Genomic DNA, 22,503 nt, shown 5'->3' on the forward strand with positions numbered 1-22,503 from the left:
TTCTTAACTATTTGCTAATGCTGCTTAAAGCTAACCGTTAAATGTAAGTACAGTTGACTACAGTATTGCAAAATGCGTCCACTGCGGAATGTCAAGTGAGCAATCAAGACAGGAATGAGCAAGCAATCAAAGTGACTGATTATAAGGAGCGATGTCTGGAAAGAAAGACAGGCAAGAAAGGATGAAAAAAAGAGCATTTCTGATGAGCTACACAGAGTCAGAGCCTTTGAGTAATGACTTGCTGTCGAAATGAATCCCACTGATGTTCAACCAAACATGGCCTGACAGAAAACAATAAAATGAGGTAAGAGGAGGGCAGGGAGAAGCTTTTAGGTAAAAGGGAATTCATAAAAGCGTATCAGAAGCAAGAAGAAAAGATGCTCCCTGACCTTTCCCAATCTAATCCTCAAGCAAAATCACAGGCAGCCATAGCGAATGGAAAGAGATGAAGGAGGAAGAGCCGGCAGGCAGCGCGTGGAGCAGAATTTGAATTCATTGAGCCGCCGAAATGTCCGACCCGCCTTGTCCTTTAACTGATGACTCTTTAATAAAGTGTGAGCTCGCTTCCTCTCAAACGCAGAAGCCCAACCTCACTGTGACAAAGAAGTGGGAGCTCACTGCTCTAGGAGACAGATATTGATTTAGTGCAGTTATAAAGACATACCTAATGGCTTTTTTCTTGGGTAGGAGGCCATATAATAAAAGAAAATTACTCAAAAGACAAACAGGCTATACTGTGATAGACGAGGATTCATCTCCACTGCGGGGACTTGTTCTGTTTGAGATCCATCACGATAACCAGCGGGCATGTCCACACACAACGCTCCAATAGGAGTACATTTTATTTGCTCCTCCAAGTTTGAGTCACTGCAAGTCTGACTGGGCTACATTTTCATAAATCATATTAACAAGCAGTGTTGCCACAATTCAACTTAAAAAAAAAAAAATAAATAAATAACTTAGTTACTTAACTGATTACCTTCTCTTAAAAAGTAACTTAGTTAATTTACTTAGATTACAAGTTACTTTAATAGTAACATTTATCAGATACCGACAACCCTGCTTAACATAAAATTGACCCGCGGTTCGGCCACTTAATTGATGCATTTTTAACAGTCACATTTAAGAAGTTTACTTTTATTAAAAATAAAACAAAGACAACTTGTTTGACTTAACATAATAGTGTTAAAAGTATTTTCTGTTTTTTCCATAACATAAAAAAAATAATTAAAAGAAAGTCATTCTACACTTCACATAAATATATTTTTAAATAAAAGGAGACGAAACAGAAATCTTTTTAGAATTCATTAAAGAAACGAATATTAATGCTATTTTAGATGGAAAACAGCAAAGAAACGCTACGGTTTATCAAGAATTACAAAAGAAAACTCATACGTCATCGCATGGCGCAGTCACTTCCTGGTCTTCTTCTTCTTTTAAATTACTGGTGGATCACATCTCTATGGTGTATACCGCCACCTACAGTAGCGGAGTCCCATCTCAATATTCGCAAAAGAAGAACAGATGGAAACGGGCATAAAATCGCATGTCCAATTGGATGGAAACCCGACTTATGTTGTAAAGGTAAAACTCAACATTTGTAATATACATTGTTTTATAAATGTAACAATTTTCATTAGGGACCACCCAATTTGGTGTGACTTTCTCTTTAAGCTTGAATGCATACTGCCTGCGACCCATGATTATTATTTTTTTATGCATTGTTATTGAAGTTACCTAACATGCTGTAGACAGCACAGAGTGTGCCTTAAACCTTAATCGTTTTATTTGATCTGACACAAACTCAAAATAGTGACTGTACTTCCATCTTGAAAACCCGAATCTCACTCTTTTCACCGTTGCTGTTTATTGATACGTGCATCATCAATGCGCTGAAAATGTCGCTGATGTCACTCCCTCAGACAATGTGAATTTGAAGACTCCCCCAATGCCATTCAGTGTTCAAGTCGTAAATACCAGTTCCACTTTGGTTAGTTATTTGTTAAGTGACTTTATTGAGTACTATAGAGTTAGGAATCAGGTGTCCTCCTGTATTTTATTATTCATTAACTATTAGTTTTACAATACAATACATGCGTGAGGGAGGGAGGCATTGCGGCTGAGTAGTATGTGCTGTATATTTAAGGCTGGTCAATTATTTGACAGGAAAAAGTAACATGTTAGAATAGCCGTTAATAAAAAAATGCTCACAATTAGGACTAACGCATTACTTTGCAACGCGTTTACCGGCATCGCTGTTAACTGGGTTCATTAGGTACACCTGCACAGTTGAATTAGATGCAATACAACAGCTACATCAAGCTCCACCTCACACATGATATTATGTGGATAAGTCATAGAAAAAGGATGGACGGAAGGATGAATGGATGGATCGATAGAAATAGTGTGAACAAAAAGCAGCCGGGGTTGATTTCTACTCATCCAAAGCAGCACTGGAGGGTGATTTTTGCAAACTGACAGCTGATCAAGCTGCTCTACATTCAGAGCAAATGAGGTCTGATTTCCCTCATTTCTTTTCTCAACACAGTATCAGTGTGAAGCAATTAAAGGGAACCGTGACACTGAAAAAAAAGGGACATGTCTTTCAGCCTTGGAGCTGAAAAGGCAAAAGAACTGATAACATGAGTCAGACATCATGGCTTCATTATGCTGACTTGGAGCGTCTGGGTTTCTCCTTCCTGCATTATAAATGCTACAGAAAGGAACAGGCATGTTTTAAGAAACTACAAGATGGGAAAATCTTGTTTTCCCATTTGCAAAGTGCACTAGTCGTTATAACTGGAGCACTGGAACGTATGTCTGCTTTGCCAACAATTTACAGCTTTATAGCAGATGTACTGTATAAAAAATACAGCAAGGACACTTGTGTTATAACACAATTTCACGCATGCAAAAAAATCTGAAGGGATTCAATAACACAAAGCACCAAACTATGAGTGAAACTGAGTTTTTTTTTGTTTGTTTTTAATCAGCCTGATTATTATTTTAATTAAACAGCACGACTCAATTGTTTGGCAACTGTCAAAATATCCTTCAGTTTCCAGCTATACATTTAAAAGGTCAACTATTATTTGAAAAAATAAAGAAAGATAAATGTAGACTACCTTTTTCAAAGAAAAAAGATTCATATCTCTCTGCTTGTTGGGGTAATTCAATATGGGTCCTGGGGTTTGTATTCTTAAATCGTCTCAGTATACAGCGGATAAAAATAGAAAGAAAAGTTCCCTCTGTTTGAGAATTCCACGTCTCCCTAACGGCTCTTATTCCAGGGTTACGTCCTCATTTAATGAAAGAGGATACACTTCTCATGCCTGTCAAGTCCAATCAATTTAAAAGCGGCGCACAGAGTCTCTTTACAGAACTGAGTTGAACTCTGCAAGTTGAAGTTGTTAGAAAGTGTTGAGTGCCAAATACACAGACTGATGAAAATACCAACTACTGAATTGGATGGATTTTTTTGTAGTAAACGTAAGAGCACAATTTATGGGAGTGGGACAAAAAAATATGATAGTTTCTTATACATATAATGTACAGTAAGTGAGGTTAATTGGGGAGACGTCTTCAATATGCTATTGTTAATAGGCACTAACATTAAACTCTGGAGCAATAGAAAAAGGTCCAGGTTTCTTTGCATTGTAGTTTGCGTGGCAATATGAGCATTTTACACCCTTTTGACCAGCAAAACTGAGAATCAACCGCTGACACGGTCCAAAAAGGCTTAGGCTTGGTTGGAAACCTTAAAATGGAGCATCACAGAAGGTTGAGGCTCGGTTAGCGACTTACGCCGCACCAGCTAGCTAGCTAGCAACGAGTTTCGGCTGGCTACTCGTGCCGCTAAACAGCACAAACAAACACAAAGGTGTGGTGAAATAAAAACAATGTAGGACAATATCATTGCGGACTGTGAGCACTGAACCAAAAAGGCGTTGAGAATGGGAGTGAGGAAGTTACAGCTGTTGAACTGCCAACCAAGATAGCATTTAGCAAATTAATAACATAAACAGTCACCAGATTGAAGAGCGATGTTCAAAGTTTTGTAATTTTTCTGTCGTAGTGGAAGAAGGAGCTCCGCTTGAAGCCGCTCTGAACCTGAAATTAGCCATGCTAATTGCTAAGCTACCCTTAGCTTGACACAGCTAGCGTGTTTAACACTGGAAGTAAGTGCTTGGGTGATCGAGTACACTTTTCACAGACGTCTGGCTGGAACCAATGAAAAGTGGAGTGCAATCCAACTTTGCACAACAAAATACCAAAGTCCAGTCCTTAATCTCACTGGGACACTTAAAGACCTTTACACAGCAGTTTTTCTTGGTGAAAAATGGATAGTGCTGACAGACACAGTGAGCATTACACTGCGAGTTTCTTTTTGCTTGGAAGTGTTTTCTAACACTATGGTGTATATTTTAAAAGAATACAACGGTAATTGAGTGTCATAACTTGGCTAAGAAGGTTTCATAAAGAGGCTGCACATCTGGCTACAGTGGCCCACTTCCCCCTTGATTACACATTAATTTAATCCAAAAATTATGAGCTTTGGCTCTTCCTATGTTTCTCATTCATTTTTCATGGTTTTGCGAGTAACTCACTCAGAGAGGATTCTTAATATGGCACGGTAACGCTACTCCAGCGTGTGATTGGGGATCCACTCAGTGAGCCAGAATGATTATGGCACAGATGTCTTAGTCCGAAAAGCCTCGGCGGTGCGTGTATGAACTTTGTGCTCGTGCACATGTGAAACTGAACAAGACAGAACATGAGAATTGAAGGGCAAAGTAAATAACAGCATGACTATTCCAGAGCATTTTTGATAGTGCTGCCTGGATTATATTTAGCTTTTAAGATTTAGTCAAACTACAGCTTAATACTTTAAAAGTATACAGTGCTAGATGTACAAATTAGCCCATGTGAAACACTATCCAGTCACTCGTCTGTTTTATTTGCATAATGGCATACATGTTTCTCCACTATTAAAGATTGGATGCAGTCAGCGTGAAAGTCCAGCCTTCCTTCTCATGTTAATAAAGCCTGACAAGCTGTGCTTTAATTGATTAATGTGAGGTAGAGCAATTTCCTTTGAAAACAAATCATTGCCATTTGGTGTAATGTCACGTCTTTGTGCAAGTCAATTAGTTCCGGAGGACCAATTCATATTTATTCGTTAATTGGCTTTTTTTCTGGATAAATAATTTAACAGAAACAACTCATCTTAAATATCCAACAGATTAATTTTTTTAGTTTTGCTGTTAACTTCACAAGAAAAAAATAACCTTTTTTGGCCCCTGCTCTCTCAAAGTTGGTAAATGAAACCGTTAAATGTATTACATACATCGCATTGAACATACATAACAAACAACTTTGATACTTTGCAGATCTTAAAAACATGTGACCGCAAGTGTTTTTCAAAGTCATTCTGCTTCGTAACTGTTTTTGAAACACGTCCAGTGACAGAGACTGATGGGTAGTTTAGCAGTGAAATTAAGTTAATGGGGTAGGCCATTCGAGCGCAATTGCCATCGCTTAAAATGCTGCTTGCACATCCACACAAACGCACAACTTGGAGTCTTTCTTCCCTTCCTTTTTTATAGGCAATGTGATTATCGAACAGTCGGATTCAGCCCAACAGGTGGATGTGATGAAACGGATTTCATCGTTCCATCCGGGAGGCAGCTGCAAGTTTAGGGTTATCGCGTGGTTAATGTGCCTCATAGTCGAGAGCTTCTGGATTCGATTCGAGTTGATATGCTCTCCCCGTGCTTAAAGGGTTTTTCTCTCTGTTTTCCGCCGACATCCCAAAAACAAGCAAGCATGCAGGGTTAATTGAGGACTCTCAATTGCCAATAGATGTGAATGTGAAAGTGACCGGTTGTCTGTAGTGCCCTGCGATTGACTAAAGGCCAGTCAAGGTTGTTCCCCACCTCTCGCCCAAAGTTAGCTGGACCTAATCCAACCCTCCATCCAACAATGAACGGCACACCAAGTGTGCCCTGTGCATTATCTGGATTGGCTGAGAAGCAATGTTAAAAATATAAAACATTAAATAACATACATCATACTAACCAGAGATGTTAATGTTTGTTTAATGTGAGGTGTTCAGATCGCTACAGACATGGTTTGCTAGTCGAATTAAGTGTTGCTCTGACCAACCAATCAGAAGATGGTAAAATCAAATGCTAACAGTATTTAGTAGCTAGCTAGCTAGTTGGATTTCTGAGGTGAATTTGAAATTTGATTAATGAAAAAAAAGTCCTACCGGACAGATTGATGATAGCATGATTGTGTGCATTAATGAAATGTGTTCAGATCGCTACTAACATGTTTTGCTAGTCGAATTATGTGTTGCCCTAACAACTAAAGGACGGTAAAATGGTAACAATATTTGCTAGCTAGCTAGCGTAAGACGTGTGACATACCTAATCTTATTTGTTGACGGAGGGGTGGGAGGTTGTCGGTTTTACTTTAGCTAAAGCTAAACGCTATCTTGGTTGACAGTTCAACAGCGCTAAATTATCCAAAATTTTTGCTTGGTCCCGGCAGCTATTGGATATTGGCTGTGCTGTTTACCTCATGTCGGTCCCGCATTGTAACAGTGGAAGAAAAGCTCATCTTGAGTTGGATATGACCGACGATCACTGTATTAGGCTAGTAGGACTACATTTCCCATGATTCTTAGATATGGAAGCAGGAAATAGTTCTATTTCCAGGATGACAAAAACAAGGCTGCTAGCAATTAGATGCGGATGCGGATGAGAATAAGAACGTTAATGTGAAACTAAATAGGATTTCCGACTTCCGTATGTCACACACCTACGCTGTTTCTAGTTAGTTATTGTTTGCGAAATATAGGCCGCGTCCCAATACTTGCACTTCTACTCTTGTGCCCCCTCAATTGCGCATTCACGTCGATGGGTGCGAGTGTGTCTGTCTCAGTTTTCCAAAGAATTTCAGAGAGCTGAGACGCCTTGCGCGCTCGCACCCATCGGTGGGATGTAGTATGTCTGTGTGGACATGTGCCTGATTCATTCTAGGCTTAGTTTGTTTTGTTTTTACTTTAATCCTTCAACACAACTACCGAATCTCTATGCCATGAAGAGGAAACTGCCAGAAGCCTTTAAAAAAAGTTATTTACTTTTTGTGTTGTGAAAATCTGACATTGCAATGTGCAACATCACGTGAAAATAGTGCATACTGTAAGTGATTTACATATAAATGGCTTTTTTTTGTCAGTCCAGATTTCTGTCTCCTTATTGTGCAGTCAGGCGATCAGAATCGCTACTTCGTTTATCTTTAATTGGATTCCAAAAACAAACATGCTCTCCATCAGAGGTCGCTTCATGTGGTCCTACTTGCTCTCAACTTTCTGAGGGAGACATCTCCCTACATTATTCATCCAACTCACCAACTGACAAATAAAGCGATGACAAAGATGAGGCGAAAATATACAAGCAGCTACATTTGAATTCAAGGTCAAAGTGTGATTGAGTTTGTAAAAAATTAAGAAACATCGCAAAAGTCTTGGATAATCGTCCGTCTCTCTTCAATGACATTATGCTAGTCCAGATTACAGTTCATGACAATGGGTCTTTGGAGCATGTGTTTTATATTTCATACCGGTATCTAATCTTGCCAATAGACATTTGGACATACCAAGGCGTGGAATACATGAGGCTGTCTGGCCACAAAATATACAAAACCCACATCATGAATAATTTCGCCAGTAACACAATACTATCAGATATCTAAAATGACACCATATTATTGTCGATGAATTGTAATTGTTCTGGTAAATATCCCCGAGATTGGTAATTTAAAAATTACAGTCAAATACTTTCAGTCAAAGCCAGTCAAGTAACCTTCAGAAAGAGCAGAGAATGAGGGATTAATTAAAAAAAAAAAAAATTATTTGGTTCATTTTATTGACTTTAAACTAGCCCTAGTTGAAATGTGGTTGACAGATAAAATCAAGATTCCCAATTTGTAATTGTTTAGTTACTGCAGTGTATTCATCGCGTGTGAAAAAATGTGTTACGGATAAAATACATTGGTTGCGTCAAACTGTTTTATCCCTGACTGTTTGTAATATGCCGAGGGATGGCCCCATTTGAGCAGACTTTGGAAAGATAAATACATAAACTGAGCATTGATGAAAACCAGATATGCTGCTGCAATCAGATGTGGGCAAAACGAACACAAATAAAACAAATAAGTGACTTATGCCTCTTCTGGACGCATCTAACCCCCCCGCCAGCATTTGTGAGTGGGTGAGCGTTGCTGAGTGACAGCCAGAGAACTGCCGCTCTCGGTGCTGCAGGTAATCACCGCCTTTCTTCCACCCGCCACATGAGTTTGTGTTCAAGTGTGTGGGCGAGTGGAAGCTGGCAAGGCGGCTGAAGTGCCACAGGAGCCGAGACGACAAGGGAAATTAGCCAGGCTCTCACAGGCAGAGTTAAATGGAAGCTTTTCTACACGAGTTGAATACCTGACAGCATTTGAAGATGCAACACCCAAAATGTCCAAACTAATTTGCCAAATGTACTTATACAGCAAAGCTGTCAGATGGTTCACCTCAGTTTAAAAAACAAACACATTTTAAGGAAACAACTGAAAATTCTGGTTCATTCATTATTCAATTGCAAGGAGACGTAATATCCTTGTCTGGGACTGTATTCAAGCCATCGTTTTTAAGCAGACACAGAAGTATACGGTATGATTTTACACAATTGGATCTAAACGCCTCACAAAGAGACAATTTATAGAACCGTCTGGTTTTTCGCAACAAAATAACAAATTGAGTCTCCTATTTATTTATTTATTTTTTTTTTTTTTTTTAAGAGCTCAGTATTGTTCATTCGGAAATGTCATCATCATTGCTCTTTTTTTTTTTTTTTTAATCCATATATATATATATATACACATATATACATACATATATACATATATACATACATACATACATACATTTTTTTTTTTTTTTGTGTGTGTGGGTGAGTATGTGTGTGTGCGTGCGTGCGTGCGTGCGTGTGTGTGTTTGTTAGCTCACCAGAAAACCTATTAGAAAAAAAATCTCATACCGTTCACCTAAATCGAACACCAGGAGACCCGAGGGGACCGAAGAAAACCAAGGAAGGTGAAATCCAGCACCGACCAGACACCCCCCACCAGAACTCCTCCCCAGCCCAAGAAACATCCAGACCCCAACAAATCCAAAAAACATAAAATCAGGGAGGCCTCAAGAGACCAACGGAGAGACCGAGAAAAGGAAGGAAGGACAGACGAAGCCGCGTGAGATCCGAGACACCAGCCTCCACCGATTCAATAACCTGAGGAGGAAACAGATTGTGTCTGAGTTTCGGTAGATGCTGGTGTGGTGGATCTGGCATGCATGAAAATCTCCACCAAAGAGGGGAGCCGTCGACCCCCGCCGGAACAGAGCAAGCGCAACACCTCAGGGCCCCCCAGGCCGCGGCAGCGCCAAAGGACGACCCCCGGGCCCCACCAGGGCCACCGGCCGGAGAGCAAACCCAGGAGCAGGAGCGCCCCCCGCCCCAACACGGCCCGCGCCCCCGGCCCAACGCAGCAGGACGGGGCACTGCAGGCCCACCAGGCACCCCACCGGCCCCCAACCCCCGCCCCCCCCACAACCCCCCGCCCCCCATCCACCCCCGCCACCCACCCCAACCCAGCCCCAGCCGCCCCCAATCCCCCAGACACCCCCCACCCCCAGCACCCCCCCACCCCGCAACCCCCACCACCGCCCCCCCCCCAACAAAGCCGCCCCCCCCCCCCGACCCCACCCCGACCAACCGGCAGCCCCCCAACCCCCGACCCCCAGCCCCCGGGGACCACCCGCACCCAGGCACCGGCGCCGAAGAGGGGCCGGACAGCGGAGCGGAGAGGGCAGCCGCGCCCACCCCACCCCCCGCCGTGTGGAAGGACGGAACACCGGGGGCAGAAGGGGGAGATGGGGGCACCGGAGGGCGGCCGACACCCCCGAACCCCAGGCCCAGCGGGGGAAGGCCCCGGTCGTCACCCCAGCGTTCTTTGTGAAAATTAACCCCTGTTACTGAGTCCGCCAGCTCGCGGACTGGCGAACTCTACCCCTAAACCGTGAATGTGACCCCACCCAGTGTATATACAAGTGTGTGTGTGTGGTGCATTAAAATTAGGAGCAGGTGAACCGGAGACGATGGAAATGATATTCCCACGCTCCGATCCACCCGCCACCCAAGCATGTTGCTGAGTGTATGTGGTGCATTAAAAAAAATAGATAGGGCGGGGGGGGGGGGGGGGGGCGGGTGGCGACACGGACAGGGGACCGCAGCACTGCTCTATACTGCGGCCCCCAACCGATGGCACCCCCACAAGCCCCCCCCCCACCCACAAGTTGTGTGGTGTATTAAAATTGGAGGGGAGTTGTAGGGTGAAGACGGTGTTTCCACCCTACCCCACCCCCCAAAGTGTGTTATGTGCCCTATATGTCTATAAAAGTGTATTGTGCAAACCTAGTGTAGTGAGTTAAGAGGTGTGACCAGCGGGGCCCCCCCCAACCGGGCGGGGGCAGGAGGCGCACCGGCCCACCAAGCCCCCACCCACCCCACCAGGACCCCGGCGGGCATATGGGACCCGTCCGGCGGGGCGATAGGGCTCGCCCCCCGGATACTGGGTCCCGCCCGAGGTGTCAGGACGCCCACCGGAGCGGGGCGGGCACGACACCAAACCCCAGCCACCCCCGCCGGCCCCCATAGCACCGAGACCCGGGCCATGGATGGAGCCCCCGGCCCAGGGGAGGGGAAGGAAGGCGTACCGGGGAAGGGAAAGGGAGGAGGGAAGGGGACGACAAGAAGGGCAGGGGGCAGCGGCAGGGACGCAAGGAGAGGGGGAGAGGAGGAGGAAGGGCGACGAGGGAGAGGGGACAGGGAGGCGGAGGACGGGCGGGGAGAGGCGAGGAGGGAGAGGCAGCAAGGGGGAGGAAGGGGGAGGGGAGAGGCGAAATTGAGTCTCCTATTAACAATTAGGAATAGGGCTGTGGGGAAAAAAATCGGCTAACTCGGTTAAGTCGACCACAAAAGTTGGCCGACACAAAAACGTCTGCCTCAAAACTTTAATGCAAATTTTAAATCATATTTGCAACAACCTTAAAAATAATTGTTCACTTTCGTGTTTACCATACGGACAACAAATTACAGACTTCTGTGGCGCAAGAAGAATAGGTCATTTTAAACTAAAAACAAACAAAGTTTTACGTAATTACTGGTAAGTGAACGTGTATGTGTGCCGACAAGAAGGTCAGCTGGTCGGCAGACGCTCACTCAAGGTAATAACAATTCCGCTTTGGTGCTTTTTAAGCAAACCAGCACTATCACGCTAACTTAGCTTAGCATAGCTTGCTCTATTAACATATTGCTAAGCAGTGGTCTTATGAGTATGAGTGTAAAGAGACTTAATTATTGTGGGAAAAGTCTATGAAAAAGCGTTTGCAGCTACCAGCGTTAGCGGCTAGCACCTAGCCAACAAGCAAGTGCCGCTTATAGTCTGAGACCAACAGTCAAATTAGTTTTCTAAGGCAGTTTAATAGGCGTAAATAAATTTGATGCTGACTTAGCCTGCAAAATCGCTACTGAGGTTCTGATGTCACTTTATCTTATAGACCAAAATCTATGGTGAGAAAATTAATATGAACAATTGTTTTTATTTTTAAGTGAGTATAATGTGATTTTAAATCTATTTTGACAAACCTGTGTTTGACAAACCAAAATGTTATGTGTAGACAGTCAGACATTTGGGCGGGTATTACCTGGGAAATCAATGGAATAATCGACAGGATAATCGATTCTAAAAAGCTTCGTTAGTGACAGCCCAAGTTAGGAGTTTAAAAAAAAAAACGCTAAAAAGGGCAAAGATCTCACAACTCTTTCTAGCAAGCACCGCAAAACAATTCAATGAAGCGGAAACGTCCTTTAAGGCCTACATACACCAATTTGACAGCGTTAGTTGATCAGTGTATAAATTACTGTCGTGAAGTCGGATCGAGTTGGAATACGTCGGGGGGGGCGTTTCTTTCGTTTGATCAATGTGATGGGCTGTTAGCTAGCGAATCAGCGCACGGGGCAAGAAGAGCAAGTGACAACGCGGATAAACAGTGCTCAACTCAACTGTATGTTTTTTCAGGACAGCACACGTGAATATTAAAGTTCCCCATAAAGAGGATATGATCATATTTCAACATGATTTTGACAAGAAGACTTGCAAAGTCGTTTAAAAAGCCCTTATTGTATTTTGGAGGTCGGTAAATGACACTCGCACAGCACAGTGACAGTTTGGCCGACTTCAAAGAAGGTGGCTTCAAAGCTGTGATCGATGTGGTAAATAGACATAGTTTACTTTTCTTTTTTTTTCTTTCTTTTTTTTTTAAATAGTTGCCGCTCCTCCACCTTGGCCCGACGTCCTTGGAGCGTCCAAGTAAGCACAGCCAGCCAGTAGTAATTCAATCATAGCGGTGGACTCACAGGCGACTCAAGTCTCCGTCAGGCAGAGGAAATCCAAGTTGTTGGAAAGGAAAAACTCCCTGAAAATTAACGTTTTGTTGCATTTAACAGCGTGATTCTTGTGGGAGCAGCAGGAGTGCACGGCCCTTCCGTCTGGCGGGCTCGAGGAAGCTCCTTTAGAAGCTGGAGGTCGGCACCGCGTTCAGAACGCGGAGGGCAGCACGGCCGAAGCTTTCCGGGTGAACCGACGATCGGTAGCAGCCAGGAGTCGACAGGGTCCAGGATACGCCACAACGGAGTACAGACATGCGTTCGGGAACGAGAAGGGGACGAAGCTTGTTCCAGCGCCCGTTTTCGCTTCACCAGCTGGCCGCCGCATTTACCCCGGCGTCGCTGTCAACACCGGTATGAGTTGTTTACGTTTTTATATCCCGCCCCCGTAAAGAGGTTGCCGGTTGCCTTTAGGAATAATGACTACCGCCGCCGATGGTACGGAGGGGAATTACTTTTCGCACATGCGCTGAAGGTACGCAATAGTCGTGTCGATGCGTATTTACATCATTTTTCTACGCCACGTGCCGACGTTTGGGCCGACGCCACAGGGGCTAGGCGTCGGTTACCTTTGGCCCACGTCGAATTGGTGTATCTAGGCCTTTACATGCGCCCTTGATCTGAGAGGTTCTGTGGTTTCACTTACTGCACGTCTCCTCTGCCTCGTCAGACCCGTCGGGACATTCCGGTTCCCCGTCACAGCGCCAGCGCCCTGGGACACACTGGCCGTTCAGGCAGGCAAACTCTGTAGGGGCACACGTTTTCCTGGCTGCTCAGAGAGAGAGAGAGAGAGAGAGAGAGAGAGAGAGAGAGAGAGAGAGAGAGAGAGGGAAGAAGAGAGGACAGACTTAAAAAGGATGTTAAGATCATTGTTCCTTTAGGCCTAATCTCAGTCCTAACTGGTGCCATTAACTAAATGCTGGCCATCAAGCCTCATCAAGCTGTCCCTCACTAATTACCCTTCGCACTTTCTTGGCATATAAACTAAGCGTCGAGCATTGATATTTTGCTTCTTAATGATGGGGCACTAAACTTTGTGATTTCAGGGAGGTTAAACCTCTTATCTTGCCATTGTGTTCGTTACAAACTGCAGAGCACACACGCACAATTTAAGCGTACGTGGATAACACAAGCAAGGCCACTTTTCCTCATTTGTTGTTAAAAGTGTAAAAAGGCTCTGAGCTGAAGTCTCCATTGTGAAAACGACCCATCTCTAAACACAGAAGCTCCGTAGAAGACATTAACATTTAGTGTGTTTCTTTACTGCCTCCACTAAGAGCTTTTTTTCTGTGATATTTGTTTGCCTGCCATTAGAATTAACCGACACTATCAGGCTGCTGCTCATTCTTTTTGATGGACACGTAATAAATTATTTTTAGATTTGAGTCACTAGGCAAATATTCCCATTTGTCCTTCATTAATTACAAGAGTGTGAGATGCATTTGGCAACAACTTAATCTACACAATAGGTGTCAAACTTCGGTCCTCGAGGGCCGCAGTCCTGCAGTTTTTGGAGGTTTCCCTCTTCCAACACAAGCTGATTCCAATCAGCAGGATCGTTATCAGGCTTATGCAGAGCTTGCTGATGAGCTGAACATATATCAGGTGTGTTGGAGAAGGGAAACATCCAAAAGCTGCAGCACTACAAAAGATGTATTTAAAAAGTTCTACTTTTTGAAAGATACTCTTTTGATAGAAACTGTTATGCTGCCAATGTGGCTTAGCATCCAACTAATTTGTATGTTCACACGTGTGTTCAGCATACTAAATTTGTGATGTACTTAAACACATGAGTGAGTTTTGTCCAGCCACGATAGGACGATACCGCGGTTATCGATATATTAGTCAGGTAATAAATCCACGATAATCTAGGATAAAACTACTCAAGACATAAATTTATGTTTTTTCAATGAGAAAATAGTTTATTTTTGTACGATCACTGAAACAAAATATTAAATCTGCTGAGTGTATTTTTTTTTAAACAAATACAAATGTCTTTTTAACAGAGACCACTTTCTGTGAACAAATTTGTGTCTTTCTTAAACATGCAACATGTCAGTCAGTTACATAGCGAATTGTTTCATTTTATAAACTTTGCCTGAAGAATTCCATACATTTCCCCGCCACTCTTATGAGGTTGCTCCCCCTAGCGGCCTGCCAAGTAATTGCTCAATAAGTAATGAACAATGGATATTAACTACAAATATCGCGATACTTGTGCAGGCGTATCGACAATCCATCGGGAGACAAAGTATCACGGGCATTGCAGCACGAAATGAGAAGTCGTAGCAGAACCTTCTACATAACACTTAACTAGTGTACATGACGTGACAAAGATCTTGTAATTCTGAGCTTGGCGTGATGTGTGCTCTCGGCAGGCCTCCGCATCATCATGTTTGCTTCTTATCGAGTCCAACCGAGCCAGCTACTGATTTGAGTCAAGGTCTACAGGGGCTGTGGTTCACTTGGCAATAATTACCCAGGCTATGACATGCCATCTGCTTAGAGTGGCTTTCTGTTTTAATTAGTACAGATTCAAAAACATAAGGCTCATAGGGGACGCTAGTTAGGGGGCCAGGCTAAAGAATATTGGTACCAAGGAATGAGAAGAAAGCAGAGATCTGATGGGGAAAAGGCGGGGTGGGAGTAATGCAGAGCTGGATTGTGTCACGTTGTTATAATGTTTTATGGAGACCAAATGCAAAGTGTAAAAGACAATAAAATTTGTCAGTAAAAATGTCAAAGGCAGGGTCAGCCCTCTGACATATCGTAAATGTACTGCGTGTGTCACACATCACATATGGTGTACTGTAAGTAAAACCACATAACAAATACAGCCAAATGATCATATTGTCCCTAAAAGGGGAAGTCAAGTCAACATGTTCTTTACAACAATATATTCTGCGACTCCACTTGTCTAATAAACATTTTGATTAATATTGCGGAATATGAATTAAGCAGTAAAAATCCACCTGTTTTTATCCATCTCAGGGGGCAGCCATTTTGGCACTTGCTGTTTGCTCAGTTAACAACAACAACCAATCACGGCACATCTGTTTTCTGAGTTTGGTCATGTGATGTTTGTAAGCGGAGCCGTGATTGGTCGTAACCAAAAGCACACACATAAATGGTTAAAAAAAAATCTGTGTGAAAGATCGGACTAGATTTTATTTAACTGAATAAATGAATATACCTCATACGTGTCATTTACTGTATGGACTTTGCACACATTTGGGTGGTATCATCATAACATTTCTGATACATTGAGCACTGCAAAGGAAATGATTAGTATCATACAATTATTTCAGTTTCATATTCAGGTCGAGGGTGTGCCTCTGGCCCGATTAATCAAAACTCAATCCGCATATTCTGTTGAATTGCAAGTTCATGATTCAACGCCGTGAACTTGTGTCACATGACAGAGGTAACGGGCGGCTGCTCAGAGTACAGTCTTTGCATTTTGTAAGTTCGGAGTGTGTGTGTTAATTATAGCTCCAATCGGCGCTAACGACCAGTGAAGAGTTTGGGCAGCCTCAGCCAGCAGAGCGCCTCGGTCCCTCCAGGCTAGCCTGAGAGTGATTTATAGTGAAGGTGGTTTAGTTCAGCTTGGCTAAACACCGAGAGATTTACCTTGATGCCTGAACTCTGACGGGCCCATGATCACTGCTGAGCAGCATCCATGTTTAAATAAAATCTTCAATCATTAAGATGGAACTCAAAGTGTTGATGAAAACACTTCCACAAAATGTTCTTCCTTTTGCTCTACCTGCTCATAAACACCAGATGTCTGTTAATGTTCTCATTCATCCGCGTCAATGCATTTCTCAGGGCATTGAATCGATCGCAACTGGACTGTTCTGGTTGTCTTTGAAGACTTTTCCGCCGCTCGCCCGAGCAGGCTTCATCTGCTGTCGTCTGTGTATGAGGAATATTAGAGAAAATAATATCATTACAAAAGGAAACTATGCACTAACCCAGGCAAGCAGCAGGAAAGCTCGAATTTGTTGACATTCCATTCAATAGAATAGAATTTGACGCTACAGTTGATGTTCGTGCCGAATGTGTGGATTGTGTTGACATAACCTACATTTGAAGACATTACATACTCATGATTAATTCCACTATGACATCCAGCACTCGTATTTTACTACACATGCACTGTTGGAGCAGAGTGATGCAACTCACGCATTTCCTTTGTTTGCAGTCAGGATTTATCATCATTAAGTCCACACGATTGTAGGTCACGGGAGCATAATGAAATATTCCAAATATAAGAGGCTCGCTGTTGAATTGCAAATGGAGAAACATAGCATCAATGATGCAACCAGCTGTAATGTTAACTAGCCCTCATACTGCGTATGTGGTCGTCGTGCAGTTATACTTACACAGTTTTTATTCTTAATGATTATCTCTGTTGCAGAAGTCTGAAAAGAATTCATGCGTGGAAAACGAGCAAATCGTGGGGATTCCAGCGGACATACATTTTAAAAGTGTGATATGTAAAAACACGTCTTGCAGGTTGGTGCTATTCAGGTAGATTTGACATCACTTCAGCTCATACTTAAACAGAAACTGGAATGTTTGTTAGTTTTTGTTAACTATCATAACCTTGAGAAGTTGGGAATGTCTTGCTTTTCCAAATCTGTTGCATTCAAATGTACAGTGTGTAATAAGTGACCACTAGATGTTGCTATAGCATAGAAGGCAGCCAAAATACAAACAGAAGCACGCACACTACGGTGGCTCAGAGAGACCACACACACCGCATGTTTAACGCCAATTCCTACTTTAAGTGAACGAACGAGCATCTCGGCAAGCGACTTGGGAGCCGTTGTGAAGCCCGGCGAGCGACGTCGAAAGGCAGAGCAAGACGGAATTAGCCGGAGCAGCTAACAAGAGCTATGAGCGGGAGTTAGTCGCGGCCATAGGCTGGGGTTAATCTAAATCAATTAGTCAAGACCTCAAACAAAGTTGACTTTACAACTCCCTATTTACATCTTTTTTTTATGTGGTACCATCATCTAGTTGGAAAAACTTAACAAATCTATTTTGAGTAGAAAATGCAGATACAGTATCTGTTTTGATTTATAAGAAATTAACACTCAAGTAAAGTACCGATAGAAAAATCTACTTAAAAACAGCAACAAAGTATTTGTACACCACTCCCTAACTGTCAGGGTTGGATATTTTGCAGGGAGCATATACATTTAGGGCTGGGTATCGATTCAGATTTCCAAAATCGATTTGATTCGATACAGAAGGCCCCAATTCGATTCGATTCACGATTCACATTGATTTTCGATTTCATGCCAATTTTACTTTTATATTGAAGACCTTCTCAGAAGTATCAATGCTGCAAATAGAAACGTCTTGCTCTTAATTGGTGCACATTAGTATGAAAAAAAAAATATAGGAATATTTACATTTAAAATTGAATCCAATGCAGTTGCATTAATCATCTATATTTTATTGAACATGACCTGATCAAAACAATAAATAATAATTGAAATCGATCTTGAGGAACTCTGAATAACAGAAGGGCACATTTCCATTTGGTAACCATATTCAAAAGTATAAATTTATGGTTTTATGAATCTATATTGGACTATGAAAATGAGTATCGATTCGATATCGATATATCGATTTTTTAAACGCAGCCCCATATACATTGTACTCATAGCAGACTCAAAGAAAAGCAGATGAGATTTTAACAGTTTGTGTGCACCCCGGCCTCTCCCTGCTGTTCTTGTTAATTCCATAGCAAGGGTCATGCAGCTGTCAAGCTCCCCAAAATCCCCACTTTTATCGGAAATGAGCAGCAACACAGTAAACTTCCCGATGAAACTAATCCTGCTTGGCAGATGGCGAGGCTTCTCTCTGGTAGGATAAAACGATGAGAGCTCATTAAGATAAAGAGCCACTTCTTCAAAAACTATCACAGGCTTTTTCCGAAAGATGTAAAAGCATTTGAGATGAAACACAGGTTTGGATCGGGAAACCTTCACGCTGAGGTGTTATCCAAATTAAATCACACGTGCTGATTGGTGCATGCTGTCGCCTTCCTTATTTCACTGATAAAGCCGACCTGATGCAGAAAACACACACGGTTTGAGGGGCAGGCTGCTTAGTAGGACAGCTGACACTTTTTGGCACCAAATCAGCACAGCAGCCAGATGCTCCTTTCTCCTGGCCTCAGCAACCCAAGATTCTGGAGGAACTGCTTAACACATTCTGCTGAGGCTGCACCCTCTGCTTTCTGTTACTCTGCATGTCGTTCTGTCCTGCGGGCCTTGTTTTTCCCCATCTCCGACACAGCAGGCTCACCACATATTTACCGATTACACACTGGTTTAAGCCTTAAAACTGCAATATGTAGCCATTTATAAATAACAGCTTCAAACATGTTTCAATTATAAACAGGCTTGTAATAAAGTGCACGGAATCTCCATCGTTTATAGAAATGGATCAGCTCCATGATGTGGTTATTTTGAGACCTGACGTAGATGGCTTCTGATGCAGTTGTAAACCACTAAGCCTGTCAACTAAAATTATTCACCGCCATCTACTTATGCTTTAACTATGCGACTTTAGTAAAACCATGAAGGGGGGAAAAAAACAAGTGCAATATTATTCTCTGTTATTTTAATGTTTGCGATAAGGTTGACTGTCTACTGTGAGTTTGACATTCAAATATTTAGGCCCTTGAAGCTGAGGCCAAGAGTGAATAGAAGCTTGAAACGGTTCAACTGCTGTAAAGTTGCAAAATAAATTCTGATTAAAAGCCAACACTACAAAGCCTAAAAGCTGTTTAAAAAACAGTTTTGAAATATTTAGAAGAATGGAATTGTTATCCCATTTTGCAGTTTATTAAGAATAAGTACAGCTCTACTGAAATAATCACGAGAGATGTTGATGTCCTCGTTTTTGCTCTCTCTCCCTCTCTTCACTCTTTGTCTTAAGGTGGAAGAGAAGGAGATTAGGAGAACATACGGAAAAGAAAAACAAAACAAGGCCAAAGCGGTACTGTACAAACAATGATAATGAAAGTGAAACTGTTGCGGAATGATGTTTTTTGTTTTTTTTTCAAAAGAGAACTGAAATAGAATCATAAATTTCTGGTCAAATCCAAACAAATATATAAGACAACTGTAATACCAATGACAGCCCTTACAGTATTCATGATCACTTGACATGATGAGCCCTGGTTGTCACAGACCTGAATACACGGCAAGACGGCCTACGGCACAGTTACCCTTGAGTAAGGGAATCTGTGCCATGCTGGATAATAGAACCTATTTTCCGAGGGAATGAACTCTAATGGGAATTAGGAGATTAGCCTTTCAGCCACAGTAGAAAATGAGACGCATCTCTATTTTTCCTTTCTTTTCTTTCGGCATATCTGTCTTGCAAAGACCTCCTTCCAATAATATCGAGCTCAATACCAGCTACAGAATGAAGGACCCTCGCCGGCCTCAAGACTGAGGCCTTCAAATTGCCGTGACAAGACACTAAAATGAGGATTATACATTTTTCTCTGCCGATAAAAATTTGCATAACTGTAATACTGCCCGAGGTCAAATATCTTGCTCGAGTAAATCTGCTTACAGCAACAAGGCAGCGTAATTACCACTCACTCTGTCTTTGAACAAAACTCCAAAACACCTCACACGCACACTTGGACTGTTTCTGCTTCTCTGCACTTTAAGCTACAAATTTTGTCTTTTTTTCTCTCCGTGATGACGTAATCACGACATCGTTCGCCGCTGCATAAAAACAATGTCGGAGCGTGTGAGCCAGTTCCGTCGCGTCTTCGGCAAAGTGGGAGTGAGCTACCTTCGTCGTATGGAGGCTGCTCAGTTACAAGAGGTCAGATATGAAGCAAAAAAAAAACATAGAATCGTTTGCAAATTGTGCAGGAAAACTGTTGCCGTTAAAGTTAAGAGAAGGCGCAGGCTAAAGACACGCAAGGAGGACATGGAAATGGTTCGAGTTGTTTGGCGTTGACAAGGCACGCTCAGTGACAACTGCACGATGTGTGACGCGCATGCGCAGAAGATCGGCCATCTTGGATCGCTAACTACAGCAACCACACACGCAAAATTAAACAGACATTGCGAAAGGTCAGGTGCACGTTTGTTTTTGTTTGTTTATTTAATCAAAGCAGTTCTGCACCCAAGCATATCTTGTACGAATAGAAAAGATTTTGACACATACTGTAATTATAGTTTTCTGTGAGAGTGGGTACGGTTTATTTTTATTGTCTTTTCAACAATGTGTGGCCATTATCATAGTGTAACACATTTGCAAATGTGTATTTTTTTATTTACTTGCAATTGACTTATATTTGTTTTGTGAATTATTACCTTTGGTTTTGTATTTATTTTAATTTTACATGCTGAAGTGTTTTGTGTCGAGAGGAGAGAGAGAGAGAGAGAGAGAGAGAGGTGTAACCGAGCCAGCCTCGTTCGAGAAGAGAGTTAAATAAGAGAGACGTGCTTGAATCCTGTCCTGCCGTGTCTGGTTCATTTAGCAGGAAGATGCCAGAAAACATCAACTCTAAGCTATTCATAGCCCGCCTTTTACGCAGCCTCTGGAAACGACAACAACATCTTAGGGTTACAATAGCATAGGGGTTGAGACTGGGTTAGGGGTGGGGGTCACACACCGCAGACCTACTGTAAAGTATAACAATGCAGACACACTGGAAATATAATGGGGTCAAAAGTCAAATGTTCATCTTTAAAACGTATAGGATCAAAAGTTACTTAGTTAGTTATTTTAAAATTCATCAAGAACCTAAGATTTTTTTTTCATGTATCATTTTACGAACTTGCATTATCGCGCAGGCATATTTTGTTCTAGTGTTGTTGCCGTAGTAAGCGATCCAAGATGGCCGATCTTCCGCGCATGCGCGTCACAGATCGTGCAGGGGTCACAGATAGCGCCTTGACAGGCGTGAACAAAAGTTCATTACCGGAGCACTCTTGATTACACGCACCCCTTAAGAAAGAAAAAAAAGAAAGCAGACGGATGTTGGATAATACTTTTTCTTTTCTTAGGTTGGATAATACAGAAGCGGCCGCGTATTGTTTAGCCAAGATAAACAGCCCGCTGTGTTTATTTTACCGTGACTAGTAACTCACCATCTAGTTGACGACACGCGAGTTTGTGATGCTAACCGGCCGCTAAGCTAACGTGCTCTCGGCGAGCTGCGTAAAAATGCACATTTGTGTTATTCATACCAGCTAGTAATGCCTACAAGCAATCACAGCATTTTCTCGCTCCTCTGATCATTGACCAATCAGAGACATTTACGGCAGAATAACGCTCGCAGAAGGGTTGCCGGTTAAACACTACCTGACCTGTTTTTATTTCCATTTTATTCCATTATGGTTGCTATATTTGCACTTTGTTTACATTTCAATTGTGAAAAAAGGTGGCTTAAATATTGTGCTGCAATAAAAGTGATATTCCGAAGCACCAATCACAAATCTATTGTTCAGTAATTATTACCAATATTGTCCAAAATACCGTCACCGCAAATTTCTTTGAAATATCGTGATATACTTTTTAGAGCATCACCCAGCCCTAGTCCTTTGTTTTTGTTGTAGACTCAAGACATTTTGTAACCTTGCTCTGCAAACTGAATTCTCGCGGTATTTGTGAGTTCACAAACTCCGGAGAATACATCTGGTGCCCGTTGATTTCCACCGATCTGATTCACTTGTGGTTCGGACCAATCACAGAGTGACATTGTGTTTGGGGGCGGGATATGCAGCTGTGACGAAACCAGGAAGCGCCGAGTTCGCCGACATTGTGGGAAACAAACTAATCTAGCATGGACGAATGGACGCTGCAATGAATTATATTCTTGCAGAATCACTCACCGTTTCCTTGTTGAAAGTTGAACAGCGGCGCTTCGTGCATTTTTATCTGGTGAAGATGTTCG

The 22,503-nt window shown here is 42.5% G+C and overlaps 1 protein-coding gene across 2 annotated transcripts in view; it reads right to left on the reverse strand.

Annotated features, from left to right (window-relative positions):
• The window catches only part of LOC147181105 (low-density lipoprotein receptor-related protein 8-like), an 80,217-nt gene that overhangs the window by 43,474 nt on the left and 14,240 nt on the right, over nt 1-22,503 (reverse strand). For both annotated transcript variants that reach the window (XM_086078733.1, XM_086078725.1), the window contains exon 3: nt 13,201-13,323. In XM_086078733.1, the coding sequence (XP_085934859.1) occupies nt 13,201-13,323 (123 nt within the window). The remainder of the gene's footprint in view (nt 1-13,200; nt 13,324-22,503) is intronic.

Source organism: Leptonotus elevatus, chromosome 1 (assembly GCF_054856555.1).
Source record: "Leptonotus elevatus isolate MCC_2025b chromosome 1, RoL_Lele_1.0, whole genome shotgun sequence".
Classification (NCBI taxonomy): Eukaryota; Metazoa; Chordata; class Actinopteri; order Syngnathiformes; family Syngnathidae; genus Leptonotus; species Leptonotus elevatus.